Source organism: Bison bison, unplaced genomic scaffold (assembly GCF_000754665.1).
Source record: "Bison bison bison isolate TAMUID 2011002044 unplaced genomic scaffold, Bison_UMD1.0 scf7180017858770, whole genome shotgun sequence".
Classification (NCBI taxonomy): domain Eukaryota; kingdom Metazoa; phylum Chordata; class Mammalia; order Artiodactyla; family Bovidae; genus Bison; species Bison bison.
In genome coordinates, this window is record NW_011489342.1 from 769,170 (window position 1) to 792,906 (window position 23,737).

A 23,737-nucleotide genomic window follows, 5' to 3' on the forward strand; every position below is an offset into this window, starting at 1 on the left:
AACCCTCCTCCCCCCGCCGCCGCCACCCCTGCCCCAGTCCATCAAAACTACCTCTTTGCCGAAGCTTCCTGAGCCATGTCTCAGTCTTGGTTGTTATAACAGAGTAACACTTTTGGTAACATGTCTTAATTTCCTTTTTTAGAATTCACATTCTTTCAGAGAGTGGATCTTAGCAGGGTTATTATGAGGATTAGTGATACATGTCGGAGAAGGCAGTGGCACCCCACTCCAGTACTCTTGCTTGGAAAATCCCATGGACGGAGGAGCCTGGTAGGCTGCAGTCCATGGGGTCGCGAAGAGTCGGACACGACTGAGCGACTTCACTTTCACTTTTCACTTTCATGCATTGGAGAAGGAAATGGCAACCCACTCCAGTGTTCTTGCCTTCTGCCTGGCAGCAGCAGCAGCAGTGATATATGTTAAGTGTTTGTTACTAGTAGTTGCTGAAAATGGAAGCTTTTCTTATTTTTGTCCATTTTGATGCTCTCAGGGTTCTCAGTGGTGTTGGTATGTGGTCCTTTGCAGATGCTGGGAGAGTTCTGTGGAAGCCAATAGCAAAGGTTGTCTTCTTCTGGCCTCTGAAGATGCCCTTTGTTGATAGAACTAGTTGAGTTTCTGGGTGGGAACCAGGGGAATCCATCTGGTCTGATTGTCCCCTTACCTTCGGTCCTTGCACACTTTCAGTGGGTTATTTTCCAGTCTTGCCAAACACTTCATAGCTCGGTTTGTCAGACAGCAGTTCTAACGAGGTTCCAGGGCACGGGTCACACCCACGGGTCACTGTGCTCTGTGCCTGTAGATGAAACCTCTGCCCTTGTTACTGCCTGGTGAGTGTGAGCTGTCACTGCTGGAGAGGGGTGTCTAGGATGGTCAGTGCACATTCATCACAGTTTTTGGAGGGAGTGCAAAACATTGTTTTAAGTGATGGGATACAGTGGCTGCTGCTGCTGCCGCTAAGTTGCCTCAGTTGTGTCTGACTCTGTGCAATCCCATAGACATCAGCCCACTAGGCTCCCCCATCCCTGGGATTCTCCAGGCAAGAACACTGGAGTGGGTTGCCATTTCCCTCTCCAATGCATGGAAGTGAAAAGTCAAAATGAAGTTGCTCAGTTGTGTCTGACTCTTGGCGACCCCATGGACTGCAGCCTACCAGGCTCCTCCATCCATGGGATTTTCCAGGCAGGAGTACTGGAGTGGGGTGCCATTGCCTTCTCCAGGGATACAGTGGAGAGGCATATAAAAAATCTGCCTTTGGGGAGCTGAAATTCAGGTGGGTGATCTTTATTTCTCACTGTAAAGTCTTGAGAGAGGTGCTCTGATTATTCCCATTTTACAGATGAAGAAACTGAAGCTCAGAGGGGTCAAATATATGGTCCAACACTGTAGAGCTGAGTGGCACAGCCAAGATCGGAACACAGGTAGTTTACTCTAAACCCCAAGCCAAACTCATTAGGTCAACTGTTAGTTGATCTTCTTTCCTACCTATATGTTATAATTCAAATGTGGAAATATTTCTGTGTTCATCCTATAGATATGTATATCTGTATATGTGACTGTGTATGTAGGTGTGTGAATATTTTATACATTTTTTTCTAATTGCAACCTCATTTAATGCTCATTGAAAATAGAAATGCTCATTTAAATAGAAAATATAGAAAATTAATGCAAGTAAAAATAAAAGTAGTGATTCAATACCCTGGGCTCATGGTTATCACTCTGGTGTGTTTTCTTTGTACATATCAGGTCAAGATCACACTGTGGGTTTGGTGCCATACATGGCTTACTTCATTTAACATGTCACATCGTCATATATGTTTTCATTTGAACAAAGTGTCATAGGTTGTAGGGATTCTGAATTTGACACGTCTGTGCCTTTTTTTTTTTTTTTTTAAAGCATGTGCAACTTACAGTTCTATTAGCAAATCAGTGGCTTGGCTTCCTGGTGCAGTGACTGTAATGGGAATGTTGGTGTGGACCCAGGGACAACTGGGAAGCGTTGCCCTTCCTGGAGATGCTCCTGGGAGGTGCATTTTCCTCTCTTACCACTTCTTTTCCTCCAGTACCCTCCAGTAAAGAGTCTTCTAAAACTCTTTTGAGGGTCTTTGAAATCTACAAAAGTTGACACAAACATGAAAAACATTGGGATACATTGGAAAATAAACTTTTATGGCCTTTTCCTCCTTGAATGCCACAATGACCCAGGTAAGAGAGACAGGGCAGATGTAACCTCCCTCTGATAGATTGAGAAGCCCATGCCCAAAGGATTTGCCCCTGGCTAAATGAGGAACGTAAATAGGAGTGGTGGAGTAGACCTCCAGCCACTGTGCTTCCTGGGACTTGTTTTTCTGGGGGACCGAGCTCACAGCTGAGCCAGTAAGTAGCAAGTTCCTGATGCTGCTCTCACCACTTTTGCTTTTAGACATTCCCATTGTCCTCTCCCTTACTCCTTCCTTCTGTGAAGACCTTATGTCTGATCTTACGGTCTAGTTGCATGATTACACATTTATTTTAAAAGGCAAATCTTTAAAGAGACTTCATTACAAGCTGATGGGAATAATAGTAACAATAATGACAGTACGAATAGCTAATAGTTATTGACCATTTAATATGCCAGGTATAAGACATGCTTTGCAAGTGTCTGCTCACTTATTCCTCAACAACCCCATGAACCTGCTGAAGGGCTGAGATTTGAACCTGGTTCTTGCTGTCTTTAAGGTCTGATCTCAACCAAGATGCTACAGTGCCCTCAGAGGGGAAAGGGCGGAACATCCTCTGGGGATGCTGTGTGTAACTGCCAAGACTGTGGTTCTATGCATTCAAGCTCAACATTCTGTAACACAGAACTTTTAAGTGGGCTTTGAGATCCACCGGCTTCACAGAGAGAACTTTGTACAGTTGATCACCTCTGTGTCCATCCCCACTGAAGCTTTTTCTCACCTACCACCTGCAGCAAACTCTCTTCTGATCTGTGTTTATGCTTCTTTTCCCACAGGAGGAAATATAAGAAAACGTCCCAGAGGTAAGAGCGTCTCTCTGAGAAAGGGGAGCTGGTTGGTTGACTCCTCTGTGTCACGGTTCTTCACAAGTCAAGCTCATGATGGACATTCATTGTAATAAAGAGTCTTGGTTCCTTCTCAGTGAGTTGCCTGCTTTATCTTCTAGTTGTTACTGTTGCTGCAATTAAAAATTGATTGCAGGCATTTGGTGTGGCACAGTAAGTGTATACCCGCACATAAGAGTGGGTCCAGTTGCTTAAAAACTCATTACTGCTGAACTATCCAGTGATTTTACTAAACCTTGACCAGAGTGGGGCTGGGCTGAGGGCGAGTGTGTCAAGGTTTATGGATGGGAGCACAGAAAGGTCTTCAAATGCATGTTCAGGTTTTGGATTCTCCTAGGCTGATTTGCTGACAAAATGCTATTGAGCTCAAAACATAGATACAGATTCCTTAAGGGCAGTCTTTTGATTTAACCATAAAAAGGGTAATTTAAAGTAGAATATCATCTATCATCACCCTCCATTACTCTGTTTTATTGCGAAGAGTTTGGAAAGCACATTCCATAGAAATAGAGCCTCTTAGGTCTTTTATTTGCCAAGCAATAGAAGCCTACGGCTCAGTCTAAAAAGCTAGTGTCTGGTTTTCATTAATTGACTTTGGTATTGCGACTTTAAACAGGTTACGTGAGATAAAAAATTACTGTTGCAATTAAAATCTTCCAGTAGGTTTCAACAATGGTACTTTCAGGGCTTCTTTGGTGGGTCAGTGGTTAAGAATCCACTTGCCAGTGCAGGGGACATGCAGAGCAACTAAGCCCATGCACCATAACCAGAGAGGTAGCCCCCACTTGCTGCAATTAGAGAAAGCCTGCATACAGCAATGAAGACCCAGTGCAGCCAAAAAGAAATACATAAAAATAAAAAAAGTCTTTTAAAAATAGTATTACCTTCAGAATATGACTGTAATATGACCTTTTCTAGAGAGTCTCATCTCATCATAGAGGCTCCTATGTCCTATGGTTTCTAAATAAAGTCAGTAATCCAAAGTAGTGGTGTCATCATTTGTGAGGAGGTACACACTCATTGAGAGAAAATGAATTAAAACTTTAAAGTTTCCTAGAGGGGTGCTGTACTATTAATAAGCTTATAAAGATGGCCAATAATTTTGTCTTGTTCAGGTTCATCAGGCTCAGGGTAGTGATTGCATTTGAACCACTAAGAATGGTGTAAATTAATCACTTAGATTAGAGGGCATAATAGTTGTCAGTAGTAAAAGGTAATTTATCATTTTTACATGTAGTTAACTAGGGGTATAAGATGTTTCAGTGTTGCCTCAATTTTATGTTAAGGGGAGATAAATAGACAGGTAAGAGGGAGTTTTACAGGAGACCTGCTCAAACCTGTCAGGCTTCAAATTACTATGTCAACTTTTGAGGAAAGCATATTTTTGCATATCTCACATGAACACTGTTGCATTTTGATGTCAATGTAAAGAAAAGACTGATTTTAGCTTATTAGCTTTGTTGAAGTGAAGTGCAAATTAATAGAGGCATGGTTTGAGCTCTTCTGTTTTTAATCACATACCTATCCTCATATGAAATAGATCCATGTCTGCTAATCTATCACCACTCTTATGGATTAGAACAAAGGTTTTACTTTGCTCGTGATTTTGTAGGTCAGGAATTCAGGAAGGACTTGTCTGGGTGTCTTGGATCTGACATACCTGGTGTCATCCAGGGCTGCTGGGGATATAGGACCCATGTACAAGATTGAGTCTTCACTTGCACTGCGGAGCTTTGGTGCTCCTTGTTTCTTCTCTCTCTTCACACGGTGTTCATCTTCCAAAATGTCTCCATGAGCTTGAGCTTCTACTGCAAGGTGATCTCAGGGGAGTTGAACTCTTAGCTGGCTTCTTAGGCCCTGTGTTCCAAGAGATAAAGAGTGGAAGATGCTATCTCCCTGAAACTGTCTCAATGTCACTTCTGCTGTATCTTATTGGTTAAGGTATTGCACAACCCATCCAGAGTTGAGAGAAGGGGACATAGATTATATCTCTTGATGAAAAGGTGTTAATGAATTTGAGGCTATTTTCATGTATCAAACCTTCAACCTTTTGCAGAATGATCTTGCTTGAGACCTTTTCCAGATATCTGTAAATTGGGAGTCTGTGGATACCTCATTTGATGAATGGTACAGTTTTAAACATATCTTGATACCTGTCTCTGATGCTGGTATGTTTGAATATATGCTTGTCTCTTGGTTGATTCATTTGGACTGGGAATAGCTGTGATTCCTTTTTCATGTTCAGTTCAGTTCAGTTCAGTCGCTCAGTCATGTCCAACTCTTTACGACCCCATGACTATAGCATGCCAGACCTCCCTGTCTTATCACCAACCCCCGGAGTTTACTCAAACTCATGTCCAAACTTGAGTCAGTGATGCCTTCCAACCACCTCATCCTCTGTTGTCCCCTTCTCCTCCCACCTTCAATCTTTCTCAGCATCAGGGTCTTTTCAAATGAGTCAGTTCTTCACATCAGGTGGCCAAAGTATTGGAGTTTCAGCTTCAACATCAGTCCTTCCAATGAATATTCAGGACTGATTTCCTTTAGGATGGACTGGATTTTTCATGTTAGGGACAGGCATACTAGTGTGGATTCAGCTGGTCAGTTGAATTCTAAGTGTAGTTATTTGGCTTCAGTTAATAATGAGTCAAGTTGGTGGCTTCATGTAGGAAAATGAAATGACTCAAATGTTACATTAAAAAGCTTTAAATCTTATAGGTTTGCTTTGAACAAGAGGGGAAAGACAGCCTAAGGTACACAAATCATCTACCTTTGTTTAAAGTCTTCTTGCTAAGTTTAATTTAATTTCACTCATGTATTTATTTACCTTCAAAAGCAATGATAAGAAAAAAAAAATCCACTAGCTTGCAAAGTCATCATTATCCAACTACAACCCAACTGAGGTAGACATCTTTCTTTACCTTTTTCATAAAATGCTAGGCAGATCTTAGTAGCCCACAAGAAGGATGTTTTGATGATAGTGATTCTACTGAGTCTCACATTTAGTGTTAAGGAAAATGTACTCATCTCTTTCAAGAGCAGAATTTCAATCAAAAGAGTGATGTTACAAGTACTCTTTACTGGGTTAGCAAGGGCACCTGTAGGTAGGAGGTAAGCTTCTCTCTGCATGGAAAGCCTTACTGGATTGAGCTTTAAATCAACACAATTAAGGGGAACCATCTTTTGGCTTTATGAATGGGTGTTGTCCACGAAGGCCAATCATTTCAAGAGATTTACTGAAGTAGTGAAATGGCAATTTGACAGCTAGAGCGGATGACACCGGAAGCCTGCTTCCCTGAGAAATTCTCGTCAGGTCGTTTTCAGTACAGCTACAGCTTCAGGGTGTCAGGTCTGGCTATGAGAAGTTTATATCTTTGAGAAAGCATGCCAGACCATGTATAAAGTAATCACAGATACTTAGAGATAATCTAATATTTCTGGGCTACTCCTAAAGAAAAAAACTGTTACAAAGGATGATGTCTGTTAGAAGAGCTTCCAACACACACACACAAGAACACACACTCACCGTATTTCAGTGTGTGAGGGGAACTGTGACTGTTCAGCACGATTCCAGGCAGAGGTACAAGGAAAGACGTATCCACACACCCGAGGGGCCTCCCTGGACTGTTGTGCTGTGTTCATATGACTGGTATCCACACACCCGAGGGGCCTCCACGGACTGTTGTGCTATGTTCATATGACTGGTATCCACACACCCGAGGGGCCTCCACGGACTGCTGTGCTGTGTTCATATGACTGGTATCCACACACCCGAGGGGCCTCCACGGACTGTTGTGCTATGTTCATATGACTGGTATCCACACACCCGAGGGGCCTCCACGGACTGCTGTGCTGTGTTCATATGACTGGTATCCACACACCCGAGGGGCCTCCACGGACTGTTGTGCTATGTTCATATGACTGGTATCCACACACCCGAGGGGCCTCCACGGACTGCTGTGCTGTGTTCATATGACTGGTATCCACACACCCGAGGGGCCTCCCTGGACTGTTGTTCTGTGTTCATATGACTGGTATCCACACACCCGAAGGGCCTCCACGGACTGTTGTGCTGTGTTCATATAACTGAACAGTGGAAATACTTTGGTCAAGATGGCCAGGAGTTGCAGTTTTAAGGTCACCAGATAGCGAAACCCTCATTAGTGTGAAGGTTTTTGTTAATTTGTTATTAATCCTAGCTCTGTTTAGCTCTTTTAGTGGAAGTTCTGGTTCTGACTCTGTCTGATTGATGTACATATTTCGTAATTCTAGACATTTCTGTGAGCAATTGAGCCAAACTTGTCTCTCTTCTTGTTAGTTGATATTAGGTTGATAGTTACATGCATAGTACTTTGCAATAATCTCCCATTTTAACAAAAGTTTACTTAATATTTGCTATTGATATATACTTAAAAAAACACTGGAAATAAGAACATATACATGAAATAACCTCTGTGAAGAGGTTCACAGGCTTGTAGACATGCCTGCTTGCTCAGTCACTCAGTTGTGTCCAATTCTGTTACCTTATGGACTGTAGCCCTCCAGGTTGTTCTGTCCATGGAATGCTCTGTCCAGGCAAGAATACTGGAGTTGGTTGCCATTTTCTACTCCAGGGGACCTTCCTGACCCAGGGATTAAACCCACATCTCCTGTATTGCATGGGTTCTTTACCACTAATGCCACCTGGGAAGGCTTGGGATTGTTAGGTGTGACTGTGAAAAAAATTACAATAAAATATGGTAAGTGCTATAATAGATGTAAATATTGAATGTTATTGGGAACGATTAGGTCTTTGGAGAAGATACCTAAATTATTGTATACTCTTCTGTCACTAGATCACAAAGAGACCCTACAGTGTTTTTTAACATTCATGGTTCTTAGAAGTATAAGTATATTAAAGTCTAATGAGATAGTTGAGTATTTTTGGTTTTCTTCATGTCTTCAGTTATTTTAAAAATGTATGTTTTGCTGAGTCTAGGTTTTTCTCAAAAGGGCAATTGGCTTTAAGATATTCTGGACATTAAGAAGACAGCTCAGGATACAGGCACGTGAAAATAATGGATAAAGTGTGTCTTGTACACATAGAAAACAGAATGGCCTCTATCTGCTGCAAGGCAAAACAAGTTATTTTTTTCTCTCAAGTGTCTAATGCTTCTTTCACTTGGATTTTTATGTGACTCAGTAATCACATTTGATGAACCCAATAATTGATTAAATCCAGCAAATGATTCCTCTAGTCAGGTCTGCCTGTGTCAGCCTTCACGAATCAGCATACTTAATGAGTCATCAACAGAACCTCCGCCTTTGCTGTTAATAATAGATTGGTGTGTGTGGGTGGGGATGGGCAGGAAGGTGAGTGGATATCACGCTTTGGGAAGACTGCCTTCCAAGTTCTTGTATTCTTGTGATGACAGGTCCATCTTTTGCTGAACTGCGCCCATTTCATCCCAGACATATTAGGACTCATTGGTGAATCCTGAAACTCTTTGGCATTGTTGACATAGACTCAATGGATATAGTCTTTTACCTTCACGGTAAAAAAGGACAGCCAAATAACTTGTTGGGAAAGTTAAAGGGGTGATAGGTTATGTCAATACACATATTTCTGCATGCTTATGGATAGTAGTCTTGCATACTACTACTTACTCAGTTGTATTGACATTTAGAGCCCATGTATTAGTGGTGACGTCTAATACAAGGGGCAAAGGAATCTTCTAAGAGATAAAACCCTTTAAAAATATTTTCCTATATGTATCTGTGATGACTAATCAATTCTCAAAGTAGTAGGAACCATGTGATCAGCTGTGAGAATATGTCCAGTTTAAGTTCCGAGATTGCCAACGGAGTCAGGGTGACTTTACAGTGAATGGTGGCAGGTACAGTGGGCCAGAGGGAGGAACAGAGTGGTGTGGTGAGAGCACAGGTCATAGATGGACACTGAGACTTAGCCACAAAGGGTAATCCAAAGGCAGTTAACATGGAAAGTGGTCTATTAGTACTGTGATTTCAGGGGAAACAGCGGGGGAGAGTGGAGGGTGACAGAGGGCCCACATAGGTAGTTTGCTCCGATTGTAGCATATAAGGCAGCTGCTGCTCATTCATCCCTTACTTGCTTAGTCGAGCACAGGCACAGGATCTGGATTCAAGAGTCTGTCTAGCAGGAGCTGGGGACTTGGCCTGGGAGGAGAGGGTGCTGAGGTAGAGTAAGTAGCTCAGGCACTAAGTCTGGGTAGTCTGTCTGTCTGTCTATTTAGGCTGTACTGGGTCTTCATTGCAGTGCACAGGGACTTTGTGGGCTCTGGAGTAATAGGGCTCAGTAGTTGCTCTGAGGCAGGTGGGATCTAGTTCCCTGACCAGGGATCGAACATAGCCTTGCAAGGGGGATTCTTAACCAGTGGACTTTCAGAGTTGCATGGGTGGTTTATTTAGATACCAGTAGGAGAAGGCAATGGCACCCCACTCCAGTACTCTTGCCTGAAAAGTCCCATGGACAGAGGAGCCTGGTAGGCTGCAGTCTATGGGGTCGCTGAGAGTCAGACATGACTGAGCGACTTCACTTTCACTCACGAATTGGAGAAGGAAATGGCAACCCACTCCAGTGTTCTTGCCTGGAGAATCCCAGGGACAGGGGAGCCTGGTGGGCTGCTGTCTATGGGGTCGCACAGAGTTGGACACGACTGGTGACTTAGCAGCAGCAGCAACAGCAGCAGCAGCAACAACAGCAGCAGCAGCAGGAATTACCTTGGCATTGAGTTGCCATTTTTTGAGTTAAGAGGACCACCTGGACAAAGTCCAGTCTTCTTTTCTCTTCCGTCTCAGTTCTGAGAATCACTACCATTCTCCCACGCATCCAGGATCTCTTGAGTTGCTTTATGTGGACTGCTGTTGTGTGTGTTTTTCCAACTTTAGCTTTGTGTTTTCTCCCTCCAAATGTGATAAATGGGTCTCTAATAAGTTGTGGGCTTTTCCTCCTCCCTCTTTTCATTCTCATGATCTTGGTCCAGTCTCATTATCTGTGTCTCAGAGTCTTGAATAGCCTCCTAACTGCTCTTGTTGCTCTGGTTATTTCATCTCCATTCTGCTCACCCATGTCTGATTCCTTTTTCCACAGTGTCTCTGATGATGTCACATCTGTTTAGAAAATAACAACGGTAACTACAAAAGCAACAAACCTCCACTGGCTTCCTTTAAGCTAGTAAAGACTACTTTCTTATCTAGAACTTGAAGGATTTCTACATCTGTCTCCATCTCAGTTTTCCTACTTTGTCTCCGTTATTCCCTCCCGTGCACTTTGAGTTCCCATCAATCTCAACTCTTTGCTGATGTCCTATTTGCCTTGTGTTTTGTGTCATCCCTTCTTCATTCATAATCTTTTCTAGTATTTTGAATGTTCTCATTTTTACCTGTTGAATTCCCACTTTTTCCTCTAGGTCTAATTCAAATGCTATTTCTTTCCATGGGGCCTTCTTTCTATCATTCTACCTAAAAGAGAGTTTGTTTCCCCAGTCACTACTTTAGTGCTGGGTACAAGAATTAGTTGGATGCTTGTCATTCTTCTTGACATCATTGTGATTTTTTTGAGTAGGGACTGTGATCCCCCACAGCATGGTGCTTTGGACATGGTTGGTATTTATTAAATGTGGGTTGACTTTATGAGTGGATCAGATTGAGATCCTTCATGTATTTCTACCATGGCTCAGAATTAAAGCCAGAATTACCAGGTGGAACTGGGAGTAAATAAGCTTAGATTGATGAATGACTCATACTTGCAGATCACCACATACTCCCACATTCAGGCTCTATTTGGCCTTCACACTGGCCAGGGTGGAGGCCTATGAGGTCAGCAAGCCAGATGGCATGCAAGGGCAAGAACCAAAAAATACACAATTGCTTGGGTCATTGCAGATCCTTGGATCTGCTTTTCTGTTTAAGATCTTTTACTATGGAACTCTAGCGTTGGGTGGAAACTCTGAGAGTGTTTTTGCTGTACATCGGTGCTTCAATTTCTCTCTGTCCTCCATTCAGGCCATTAGTCTGGGAGATGTTTAGTGCAGCATCAATGTATTTGTTTATGGTGCATTATTCTGAATATTTGATAACTGTGTGGTACACATCATTTGACGGTTCTGTGATGTTTTGCCAAAATGGTTTTGAGAATCATTTTCTTAGATTGCCTAAAAAGACCTAAGTGCTTCTGTAAGATTTCAGCAGCACTCATGCTGGCATGTCACTGTGCTTCAGAAGTTAAGCTCAGGCTTTCATTTGCCTGAGTAGGCATGTTTCTGTATCCTTCCTAATCCCGGTAGCCCTCAATACTGAAGAGGAAGGATTGACTTGATTAATTCAGTCATCAGTGAGGACTTCCAAATGGGCACCAAGTCCAGTGTCCAACCGTGTCAGCTTATAAGGCAACTTTTGGAGTGTTGGGAGACTCTGGGTCCAGTAGTGCAGATCAGAGTATCCTAATCTTGGTGCTGTTTGTGTTTTTGTAGCAGCTGTCCTTTGCATCGTAGGGTGTTTAGTAACATCCCTGGCCTCTACTCACTAGATGTCAATAGCAAACTCCCTTAAAGGTTCGTTGGGGGACAAAATCACCTGTGATTGAGAACCACTGGTATGGATGAAAGATTAAGAATCAGATTTATATTCTGTCACTAGTTTAGCTTTGCAAGTAACTCCTCTCTTATCTCAGAGTCCTCTCAGTAAAAGAGATAAGCTTGAACATAAGAATTGATATGGTTCCTTTTGGCTCAAAAATGTTATTCTCTGATTCTAATTGCTGAGGTGTTCTACAAAAAAGCTCAGACCACCAACCAACATGTATAGTGATGACAAACACTCTGTGACCTATAACTGAGTCACTGGGGCGGAGCAACATTGCTGATGAGCATGGAGGTCACTAACATAGTCTGGCCCTGTAGTGATGGTCCTTTGACCACAAGCCAGATCACCCATGATTTAGATACTTCCAGCTTCACCTAAACAGAGTGAACTAATCATGAGAAGGATATTGAAAGGACAATTGTCAAAACATAAACTTTGGCAAAAACATAAGTATGTCTGAAAGGTACTCTGTTGATCAAATTTATTGTATGTCTACCACGTGGTAGGGCTTCATGCACATTATCTTATTTAATCTTCACAGTGATTCTGGTTCACAGATGAAGAACTCAGGGAAAACAAGTAACTTGACTGATGTCACAAAGCAGAGAAATGATTGGGCTAGGGTTTAAAGGCAGATCTTTGAGATACCAAAATGTCTAATTTTTTTTAAAATTTAAATTTATTTATTTTAATTGGAGGCTAATTACTTTACAATATTGTATTGGTTCTGCCACACATCAACATGAATCCGCCATGGGCGTACACGTGTTCCCCATCCTGAACCCCCCTCTCACCTCCCTCCCCGTACCATCCTTCCGGGTCTGGTAGTTTTATAATTTTTTACAGCTGTTGAAACCCACCCCCACTTCCAAATGAAGTGGTTCAAAACCGAATAAAGTCAAAAGGATCAGAAAAATATGCCTTTTGGAGTTCATTTCCCTACTCTGTCAATTTTTATTTTCTCATCAAGACATTTTACCTTTGAAAATTTTCATATTTGGTTTCAGCCCAAAAGTTAAAGTTCTCAGGAAAATTCAATGAAGGCTTAAAAAAACCCCAACAAGCTATATTTAAATAATGTGATTTAAAGGGGAAAGGGGAAAAATTCTTCACCTCTACCACCAAGTAATGTTTTTTTTTAAATTATCTATTTTTGTACTTAACCACTTAAAATGCTTTGAAGCAGTGTAATCAGTCACACATGAATATATAACCCTTTATGCATAAAAAGTAAATAACAAAAATAGAATCAGATAAAGGAAAACTTGTATTTTTCTGTCCTCTGATTTAATATAATAATGACTTTTCAAAGTTCATGAAAAAAGTTCACGGCCTGAATTTTCCCCTGTGTCTCTGCAGAAGTAGAATCATGCTATGCTCTGTATTGTTTATTCCTGTAACTTTGGGGAAGGGGAACCTGCATGAAAAGTTCTAAGCAAGCTGGAGGGAGTAGACTAAATTGAGAACATGCTTTGGAAGAGGCATGTCTGTAATCTTTGCTCATCCGTGAAGAGAGAAGGGCAGAGGGTTGGGTCAAGAGCGGGGGTTTAGAGTCACCCATTTCTAGACTGAAATATGAGTCGTGGCACAAATCTTGCATCAGGCTTGAGTAGGTTCCCTTCTTACCAGAGCTTTCATTTCCTATAGGTCCAGTGGAAATGTTAATACTTCCTGGGGTTCTTGGGAGCCCAGAATGAAATCGTATATGTGAAGCACATAAGAAGTTTTTGGCACATGGAAAGTGCTTAGTCATTGAAGGCTTGGGGGATCCCTCAGAGAGAAAACAGCATTTGATGGTCAATGTGCAAAGGGCTTGTGCTTTGAGACAGAACAGGGTCACGTAAGGGAGCTGGTAGGAAGCAGATGGCCCTGCTCCTTAGGGACAGGGACTGTGTCTTATTTACTGAAGAGTGGAATCAGCCTTAACCAAGTGATTGGTGACCATCTTTTGGAAAGAACGTTGGAATAGGTGGGGTGGGAGAGCACTGTGCAAGGTCGACAGCCTCTGGGACATGGGCCTTAGTTAGGAAGACAAACTTGGAAGGGCCCAGTTTAATGTGGTCATAAAAGGTTTTTCCACAGGAAGACTCTTACTCATAGTTCATCTTCACATTTAGTTTTCTATTTTGAGGGAAATTTTATGTCATTTAAACTATCACAGAGGGACTTCCCTGATGGTCCGGTGGCTAAGACCCTTTGCTCCCAGGGCAGGGGACCTGGGTTCTATCCCTGGTTGGGGAACTAGAGCCCACATGCTGCAACTAAAGGTCCTGCGTGCTACAAGGGAAGACTGATGATCCCGCATGCCACCACTAAACTCCCATGCACCCAAATAAATAAATATTAAGAAAAAATCACAAAGTGAACAGCGCTTTGTTTTATTGGCTAATGGCAGGCACTGTAGAGTCAGAATGCCAGGCTTCTAATCCCTGCTCTACTATTTTCTAAGTGTATGACATTTAATAAACTCCTTGATTTCTCTAAGCCAGTGGTTCTAAAGTGGAGGTGCTTTGGCTCCCAGAGAACATTTGGCAGTGCCTGGAGAAGGCGATGGCACCCCACTCCAGTACTCTTGCCTGGAGAATCCCAGGGACGGGGGAGCCTGGTGGGCTGCCGTCTTTGGGGTCGCACAGAGTCGGACATGACTGAAGTGACTTAGCAGCAACAGGAAATGTTTCTGGTTGTCACATCTGGGATTGGGATATACCACTGGCATCTAGCAGATAGAGACCAAGGATGCTGCTAAACATCTTACAATGCACAGAACATCCCCACCATAACCAAGAACTATCTGGTTCAAAATGTCCACAGTGCCAGGGTTGAGAAACCTTGCTCTAAGCCTCACTTCCTTCATCTGTATGGAGGGAATAACAATAGTACTTACCTGATAGGGTTGTTGTAGGGTTAAATGAGATAAAGGTTGAGCACAGTAAGTGCACTTCCTGGGTTTTAGTAAATATAAAGGGTCTTTTGCCATTATTATCAACATTATGACCTATGATTCATTGTCTGTATAGCAGATTTATTAATTCTATTTCATTGTTTATGTAGCTGACATATACAGTTTGACAGGTGTTTTGATGCATTTAAATTGTATAAGGAACAAGAAGTACTTTAAATCTTGCATTAAAGGAGATTTTGAAATTGTCCTGAAGGGATAATATTGTTTGGATTATGTAAACAAAGTATATACTCTACGCTGAAACAAATCAGAAATCATAAGTCTACATGCTGTTGTATTCTGTTAGACCTAAAAAGTGTAAAATCATGGATCTTAAAAGAAATACTTTGATTTTATTGCATATTGTTACACTGGAAGCAATGAAACAATACAAATTTACAGAGAAACCCAGGCCCATCTCTTATAAGTGGGGGTAAAGTTACCATAGAAATTTCAGTGAAAGCTGGAAGTGAGCCTCAATATAAATTGGGATAGATTTCTACTTAGTACAGCAGACAGCAGAAATGCCCCTTGAAACTGGTACGAGCCCAGAGCCAGTGCACCACCTCTAGAAGCATGCCTCTATCTGGAGTCACAGGGCAAGCTCCTCCTTTCTGCTGTGAATTTGTGAGTTTCAGTGCTCAGCCACTAGGGGATAGGGTTGCCTGTGTTGTCGTGTTGCCCTCTGATAGAAATATAAATGAAGGTCTTGTGGGTTGACTTTTTAATAATCAGTTTCTTAATCTATGTTATATCATTTAGATCATAATCAAAGGTTTCTTAGAGTTAGCAAAGCAATTAAATAGCTCAAGAAAAGAACCTGATGTGTGCAGTGTGGACTGTGAGGTGCGTGATCACCTCTGCTGGTATGCCAAGTCCATAACTCCAAACAGTGTTGTCATGATTTTGTGATAATTTTACTAATTGTAGTATACCATATCGTTAATACACTAATTGTTTAGTCTCAGTGGTGAAGAATCTGCCTGCTAATGGAGGAGATACAGGAGACATGAGTTCGATCCCTGAGTCAGGAAGATCCTGTGGAAGAGGCAATGGCAACCCACTCCAGTATTTTTGCCTGGGAAATCCGATGGATAGAGGAGCCTGGTGGGCTACAGTCCATGGGGTTGAAAAGAGTCGAACACAACTTAGTGACCAAACAACAATGATATTGTTAGTAAGAGTAATATATTTGCTTGTTATCATGGCTCACTGATGACCCATCATTAAGAAAGACAGAAAATTAACCCTTTTAGTAGTGTTGACAGTGCTTGTTTGGTGGATAAACAGAAGCCTCGTTCTTTAGGGATCATCAGTTCAGTTCAGTTCAGTCTCTCAGTCGTGTCTGACTCTTTGCGACCCCACAGACTGCAACACACCAGGCCTCCCTGTCCATCACCAACTCCTAAGTTTACTCAAACTCTTGTCCATTGAGTTGGTGATGCCATCCAACCATCTCATCCTTTGTCATCCCCTTCTCCTCCTGCCTTGAATCTTTCCCAGTATCAGGGTCTTTTCAAATGAGTCAGTTCTTTGCATCAGGTGGTCAAAGTATTGGAGTTTCAGCTTCAGCATCAGTCCTTCTAATGAATATTCAGGACTGATTTCCTTTAGGATGGACTGGTTGAATCTCCTTGCAGCCCAAGGGACTCTCAAGAGGCTTCTGCCAACACCACAGTTCAAAAGCATCAATTCTTTGGTGCTCAGATTTCTTTATAGTCCAACTCTCACATCCATACATGACCACTGGAAAAACCATAGCCCTGACTAGACGGACCTTTGTTGGCAAAGTAATGTCTCTGCTTTTTAATATTCTGTCTAAGTCGGTCATAACTTTTCTTCCAAGGAGCAAGTGTCTTTTAATTTCATGGCTTCAGTCACCATCTGCAGTGATTTTGGAGCCCCCAAAAATAAAGTTTGTCACTGTTTCTACTGTTTCCCTATGTATTTTCCATGAAGTGATGGGACCAGATGCCATGATCTTAGTTTTCTGAATGTTGAGTTTAAGCCAACTTTTTTACTCTCCTCTTTCACCTTCATCAAGAGGCTCTTTAGTTCTTCACTTTCTGCCATAAGGGTGGTGTCACCTGTGTATCTGAGGTTATTGGTATTTCTCCTGGCAGTGTTCATTCCAGCTTGTGCTTCATCCAGCCTGGCGTTTCTCATGACTCTGCATATAAGTTAAATAAGCAGGGTGACAATACACAGCCTTGACGTACTCCTTTTCCTATTTGGAACCAGTCTGTTGTTCCATGTCTGGTTCTAACTGTTGCTTCCTGATCTGCATACAGATTTCTCAAGAGGCAGGTCAGGTGGTCTGGTATTCCCGTCTCTTTCAGAATTTTCCACAGTTTGTTGTGGTCCACAGTCAAAGGCTTTGGCATACTCCAATAAAACCTTTGGCAAAGTCAATAAAGCAGAAATAGATTTTTTTTGGAACTCTCTTGCTTTTTTGATGATCCAACGGATGTTGCCAATTTGATCTGTGGTTCCTCTGCCTTTTCTAAATTCAGCTTTAAAATCTGGAAGTTCATGGTTCACATACTGTTGAAGCCTGACTTGGAGAATTTTGAGTATTACTTTACTGGCGTGTGAGATGAGTGCAATTGTGCGGTAGATTGAGCATTCTTTGGCATTGCCTTTCTTTGGGATTGGAATAAAAACTGACCTTCTTCAGTCCTGTGGCCACTGCTGAGTTTTCCAAATTTGTTGGCATATTGAGTGCAGCATTTTCACAGCATCATCTTTTAGGATTTGAAATAGCTCAACTGGAATCCCATCACCTCCACTAGCTTTATTCATAGTGATGCTTCCTAAGGCCCACTTGACTTCGCATTCCAGGTTGTTAGAGGTCCTAGTGCTCCTTTTTGGGAATGAGGTTACTTTTTAATTACAATTGGGATGATAGTGATGCTGGTGGTGGTGGCCCGAGGGCACAGCTCTTCATTAGAAGACTGTAGTTTATGCTTATGAGATCACACTAACTTCATGCTTTCACCTGTTTGCTTTATATCTGCTTTTTCGTGGCTGGTTTCTCTGTATGGAGAGATGTGTTCCGGGAGCCGTGATTTGGGGATTTGACAGGTGAGGTTCTGATGAAGCCATTGTTAAAGTGAAATTGCTTTCCATTTAGCACCATTATTTTGAATAGAAGGAAAATTTCCTTAAATTAGCCTCTTGTGTGGAAAATGAATCATGTTTAAAGGGTACTTTTGATCTTTAGATTGGTGAGGTGGCTGGTTCCCCCCTCCTTGATATCAGTGACTTTCTTCTGCTGTTGGTTTCTATGGGACCTTATAGGGGCATAATTATACCAGTGGTCTATAAAGAAGGCAGTATAGTTTTGGCACTCAGAGCATAGATTTTCAGGTCTGAGAGACCTCCGTTTCAGTATCATTTCCTCCCCTCCTCAACTCTGTGATTTTTCAGCTAGTTAAAAGTAAATATTCGCAGGGTATGGGCTACTGATAGTACCTAACTCATAAGGTGGCCGATAAGAATTAAATGCGACAATGTATGTATGGTTTGTGACCCAGTTCTAGGTATATAGTAGGTGCTTAATAAATATTAGCTGTTAATATAATACGTTCCTTTCCAATAAAAATTAATGGCCACAGAATGCCATTCTTCATCATAATTAAGAATGAGACCTTGCAGACTCTGTAAAACTTGACCTCCCTCAAGGACTTGTGCTACTTGTACAGGAGATGAATTCTTTATGATCTCATGCGACAGAGGAGTACAGTTGGAGTGGTACCAGAAAATTATGGGTAGAGTGCGTGGGAGAAGCTGCTGCCTTTTGCTTCAGGCTGATCCACAAAGCTGTGAAGATGAAGTACAGGTCTATAGAAAGAGTCTAAAAGAAGGAATCCAGCCATTTTAGCCAAAGATTCTAGGTGTCATCTGTTTACTGCTACCCTCTTGGTCCCTGTATTCCTTCTCAAAGAGATCCTACAGTGCACAGGTTGTGGGCAGACACCTACCAGAAACTAACACTCCCACCAGAGTTTTTAAAAAGGGAGATCAGTTATGCAGATGGGAAGCCAGCCACGTTGTTTGCATTAACTATATTATTGAGTGATTGAATGAAGAGTTAAAGGTGTCTGGTTTTAAAAGAGTACTACCAAAAGTATTGAGTAAAGTCAAATTAAGCATATTTTATTTATGGATGTAAATTTTGGCTTGTTCAATTCCACTTGTAGACTCATTTCACTACATGTTTACTGAGTACTGATTATGTGATGGTCAGGCACTGTCAGACACTCCAAAATAAATATAAAGAGCAAGATGTAGTTTCTGTCCTCTAGCAGCCGATAGTATAATGGGAGAGAAAGGGACCCAGGCCGGTTATGTCAATCTAAGTGTTTTGATTGAGGTGCAGAGGTACAGAGGAGGAGTTTTCTGCTAAGTTTGGGGTTCAGTAAAGGCTTGCTGAAGGTGATGCCTGAGCTGAGACTTAAGAATGAATAAATGAATGTATGCTGATGTGGAAAGGTCATATGGGTATTTATTTAGAGGGGATAACATGAGCATGATTGATCATAAAATGATTGATTTTAACCAGTTATGTTATATGAGCCCCAGTGTTGTTATATGAGCCCCAGTGTCTGCTCTGGCTTGAGTGAGGTTTGATTCAAGAGTGTCAGGCAGGGTCACAGTGCTGTTGGTATCCTTGTGGGTGAGCTTCAAGCCTTAGCTGCTGCAGAGAGAAGTGGATAGCTGCTTCTCTAAGGGCTGCAGGCAAAGGGGAGAAGACAGTTCATGAAGACTTCTCTACTTAAAGGCACGCAGTGTGGCTACCTGGACACTATGGATCTCTGGTCTGTCAGAATGGCTCCCTCCAAAGAAACCAGGAGTCACTTCAAAACAAAATCAAAAGGCAGATAAAAAGAATCTCCTACACCTTCCATAAGGGAGTAGAAATTAAAAGTAATAATGTCAAGTGTTCTCTATTTGCTCAGAGTTTTTGAGAGGCTGGCATTTTTCTTTATTCTGTGTCTGGTAAAATTTATTAGCTAAACCTTATGGGCCTGCATTTTTTTTTTCTTTCTTTCATTTTTTTTTTTTTGGCTGCACTGTGCAGCATGTGAAACTTTCCTGACCAGGAATCAAACCCACAGCCCCTGCGGTGGAAGCACAGAGTCTTAACCACTGGACTGCCAGGGAAGTCCTGAGCCTTGGTTTCTTTTGAGACAATGGTATTCAAGCAGTTCTCAAACGATATCAGAATCACCAGTTTACCTGTTAAAACAACTTGCTGAAACTGCAGCCCCCAAATTCTGATTCCATAGGCCTGGAGTGGGGCTGGAGGATTTACATTTCAGAAAATCCCCAGGCATACCTGTTCCTGCCATTGTGGAGAACCACACTTGGATAAACACTGCCTTAAAAGGAATATGGCTGTTCAGAATTTCCATTTCTTCCTCATTCTTGATAAGTTATATTTGTCAAGGAATTCATTCATCCCTGTGCTGTGATATTCATTGGTATAATGTTGCTTATCATCTTTTTAATATCTCTAAAACCCTGTAGTCATGTTCCTTCTTGCATTTCTGGTATTGGTAATTTGTGCTTTTTCTCATTATTTCTTGATCAGTCTCACTACTTGTGTGTTACTCTCATTAATGTTTTAAAAATCTAACTTTTTCTATTGATTGTCTTACATTTCATTGCCTTCTGCTCTTATTTTGATATTACTTGGGGTTTACTTTTCTAACTTCTTAATATGAAACTTACAGCATTGATTTTAAATATTTTATTTTTTCTGATGCAACCATCTAAGTTCTACAGTTCCCTCTGAATCTTGTTTCTCCCCTGTACCTCTCAGGTGCCTCATCCATACTCATAATGTTACAGCTGTCAACTGGATTCTTGTTTTTCTCCATAAACCATCCCATAAACTCCTTCATAGAAAGACCCTCTTATGCATTTTGTTTCCCTAATAAACTCATAACGATGAGCGTGTTGAGCAGTAGAGGAGTAGATGTGTTTGATCTAGTGGCTTGGATGCCTCCTCTTTGTCCTTATTTCCTGCATGTATGGTTCTCAGACAAAAGAACACTACTTGCAGGAGGAAAAGTCATTTCTGAAGCAAGCTTTGTGGGAGTGGAGATGTCCTTGTTTTGAAAAACTGTTGTAGTAGGTGTCGGTAAGGCCACCTTGGCACTCAGAGAACACCATTCTGTTGCCTGAATTGGGTGTTGGTTGAATTTTCTCTGAGTTGTCCTCTCTCTGCCATTCCCTTTGGAGGTCAGGCTGCGCTTCGTGCTGAATACCAAGTGGAGTCAAAATGAGATTTCTCTCCATTCAAGTCGAATTTCACAACTGACCAGGTGTGTTAGAGCTGCAGTGTGGGCCGCTTTTCCCGTTTCCTTGGCAGCAGCTGGTGTCTGTGGCTGTCAGAGGCAGAAGTAGCCCTCTGCTAATGTACTTCTGTCCTAGGACACATATGGACTCATCCAGTTGGAATTTCTAACTCCTGGGTCTTCAGAGATAAAAACTCCCAAGTGTGTGAATTTTCTGACCTTTGGTAACTCGTTTAAAGGGAGAAGAATTAGGGTGTTCATTTCCCAGGGGAATGGGAACTTCCCTGGGGGACTGATTTTTGGGGCCCACATTGTACAAATCATTTACCATAAACAATTATAATAAAATATCACATTTTTATTCTTACACTTTAAAATCGATACCAGTGGTATAGGTCTCAGAACAAAACAGACAAGGTAGGCTGAAGAGAAATCAGACTTCAATTTGAAATGGTAATGAGTGTGATGGCAATAATAGTAGTCATAATAATACTCGACGGTGGGACCTCACTGGTGGTCCAGTGATTAATAATCCGCCTTCTAATGCATTCTTCCCTCCTAGCTCAGTCGGTAAAGAATCTGCCTGCAATGCGGGAGACATGGGTTCGATTCCTGGATTGGGAAGATCCCCTGGAGAAGGAAATGGCAACCCACTCTAGTATTCTTGCCTGGAGAATCCCATGGACAGAGGAACCTTGCGGGCTTCAGTCCATGGGGTCGCAAGAGTCGGACATGACTGAGTGACTTTCACTCACTACGTCTAATGCAGGGGACAGAGTCTGATCCCTGGTTGGAGAACTAGGATCTTCCATGCCTTTGCCATATGCCCACAGCACCTCAATGAAGACCCTCTGCAGTCAAAAATAATAAAATAAAGGCATCACTGCTTAAAAAAATAATACATGATAGTTATTATATTCCTGGCACTGGTTTGAGTGCTTTCCATGTTTATCCCATTTAGTTTTTAACCATAACCTCCAAGGTAGGTGCTATTATTGTCCCTATTTTATGGGTGAGAAAATGGGGTCATGGAGAATAGAACTTTTCCAAGGTAGAGAATAGAAAGGCTGGGTTTCAAATGAGATATGACTCTTGACCTCAAGCTTTAAGTCCTGTGCTGTCCTATCTTTCTGACTCTGGTGACATTGGGATGTGGTGACAAAAGTGGGGTTATGACTTTTCTTTTTTTTCTTTTTTATGTGTTTTTTATTGAAGTATAGTTGATTTACAATATTATATTAGTGTTTGCATTAAAATTCATCAGCAGTGCTGATTACAGTCATTCTGATGTGGATGATTTTGGCCTCTTAATTTCTCTGTTTAGGTTTCTTGGACATTTGCAGCTGAGCATGGCTGGGGGCTACCATGAACATAACTGGGGCAGAAAAGGGAAAAAAATCTTTGTAGAGAATGAAGACCTTAGTGAAAACTCTGCTGACAGCAGTATCTCCATGTTCTTGAGGATTATCTTTTACTGCTATGGGAGGTTCACGCTCTTGATTGGCACCTCTGTGTGAGGCACAAATCTGTGCTAACACAAGTCAACTTTTCTTCCTTTTTGTGAGACTTATGATGAACTGTGGCTCCTGATTGAGCTGTGATTGGAGGAGGGGATGGGGGAGAGAGGGGGAGTATCTAGAAGCCCCAGTCCCATCAATCTGGCCAAGGAGGACTTGATGTCTTCCTCTGTTTATAGAAGCTTATGGAGGAAACTGGTTTTTCCAGTTCCCTTCCCAGGATTCCTCCCTTCTCTTTCCAGAAAGAGCCCCGTTTGCAGATGCTCTGAGGCAGCAAGTAGCTTTCCTGCTTACTGTGACCCACAGTGAGACATACATTTACCTGTGACTCCGTGTGTGTTCGTACTCGTACACACAACTCACAGACACACACATGCACACACTTACACTGAAATATGTTTTATCATACTATCAGTGACTACATCTGATATTTCCTATTATATTCTATTAACATACAAAATGTTGACTGTGACCCAGTAAACTGATGTTATTATTCACTGATGGGTGGCATCTCATTATTTGAAAATTACTGATGGTGATGTTCAAGCTGGTTTTAGAAAAGGCAGAGGAACCAGAGATCAAATTGCCAATATCCGTTGGATCATCGGAAAAGCAAGAGAGTTCCATTTCTGCTTTATTGACTATGCCAAAGCCTTTGACTGTGTGGATCACAATAAACTGTGGAAAATTCTGAAAGAGATGGGAATACCAGACCACCTGACCTGCCTCTTAAGAAACCTATGTGCAGGTCAGAAGCAACAGTTAGAACTGGACGTGGAACAACAGACTGGTTCCAAATAGGAAAAGGAGTACATCAAGGCTGTATATTGTGATCCTGCTTATTTAACTTCTATGCAGAGTACATCATGAGAAGCGCTGGACTGGAAGAAGCAGAAGCTAGAATCAAGATTGCCGAGAGAAATATCAATAACCTCAGATATGCAGGTGACATCACCCTTATGGCAGAAAGTGAAGAGGAACTCAAAAGCCTCTTGATGAAAGTGAAAGAGGAGAGTGAAAAAGTTGGCTTAAAGCTCAACATTCAGAAAACGAAGATCATGGCATCTGGTCCCATCACTTCATGGGAGGTAGATGGGGAAACAGTGGAAACAGTGTCAGACTTTATTTTTTGGGGCTCCAAAATCACTGCAGATGGTGATTGCAGCCATGAAATTAAAAGACGCTTACTCCTTGGAAGGAAAGTATGACCAACCTAGATAGCATATTCAAGAGCAGAGACATTACTTTGCCAACAAAGGTCCATCTAGTCAAGGCTATGGTTTTTCCAGTAGTCATGTATGGATGTGAG

The 23,737-nt window shown here is 41.9% G+C and overlaps 1 protein-coding gene across 1 annotated transcript in view; it reads left to right on the forward strand.

Moving 5' to 3' along the window:
* PDE1C (phosphodiesterase 1C, calmodulin-dependent 70kDa) overlaps positions 1-23,737 on the forward strand; it is a 332,028-nt gene that overhangs the window by 18,390 nt on the left and 289,901 nt on the right. The window contains exon 3 of the mRNA XM_010829092.1: positions 2,993-3,019. Within this exon, the coding sequence (XP_010827394.1) occupies positions 2,993-3,019 (27 nt within the window). The remainder of the gene's footprint in view (positions 1-2,992; positions 3,020-23,737) is intronic.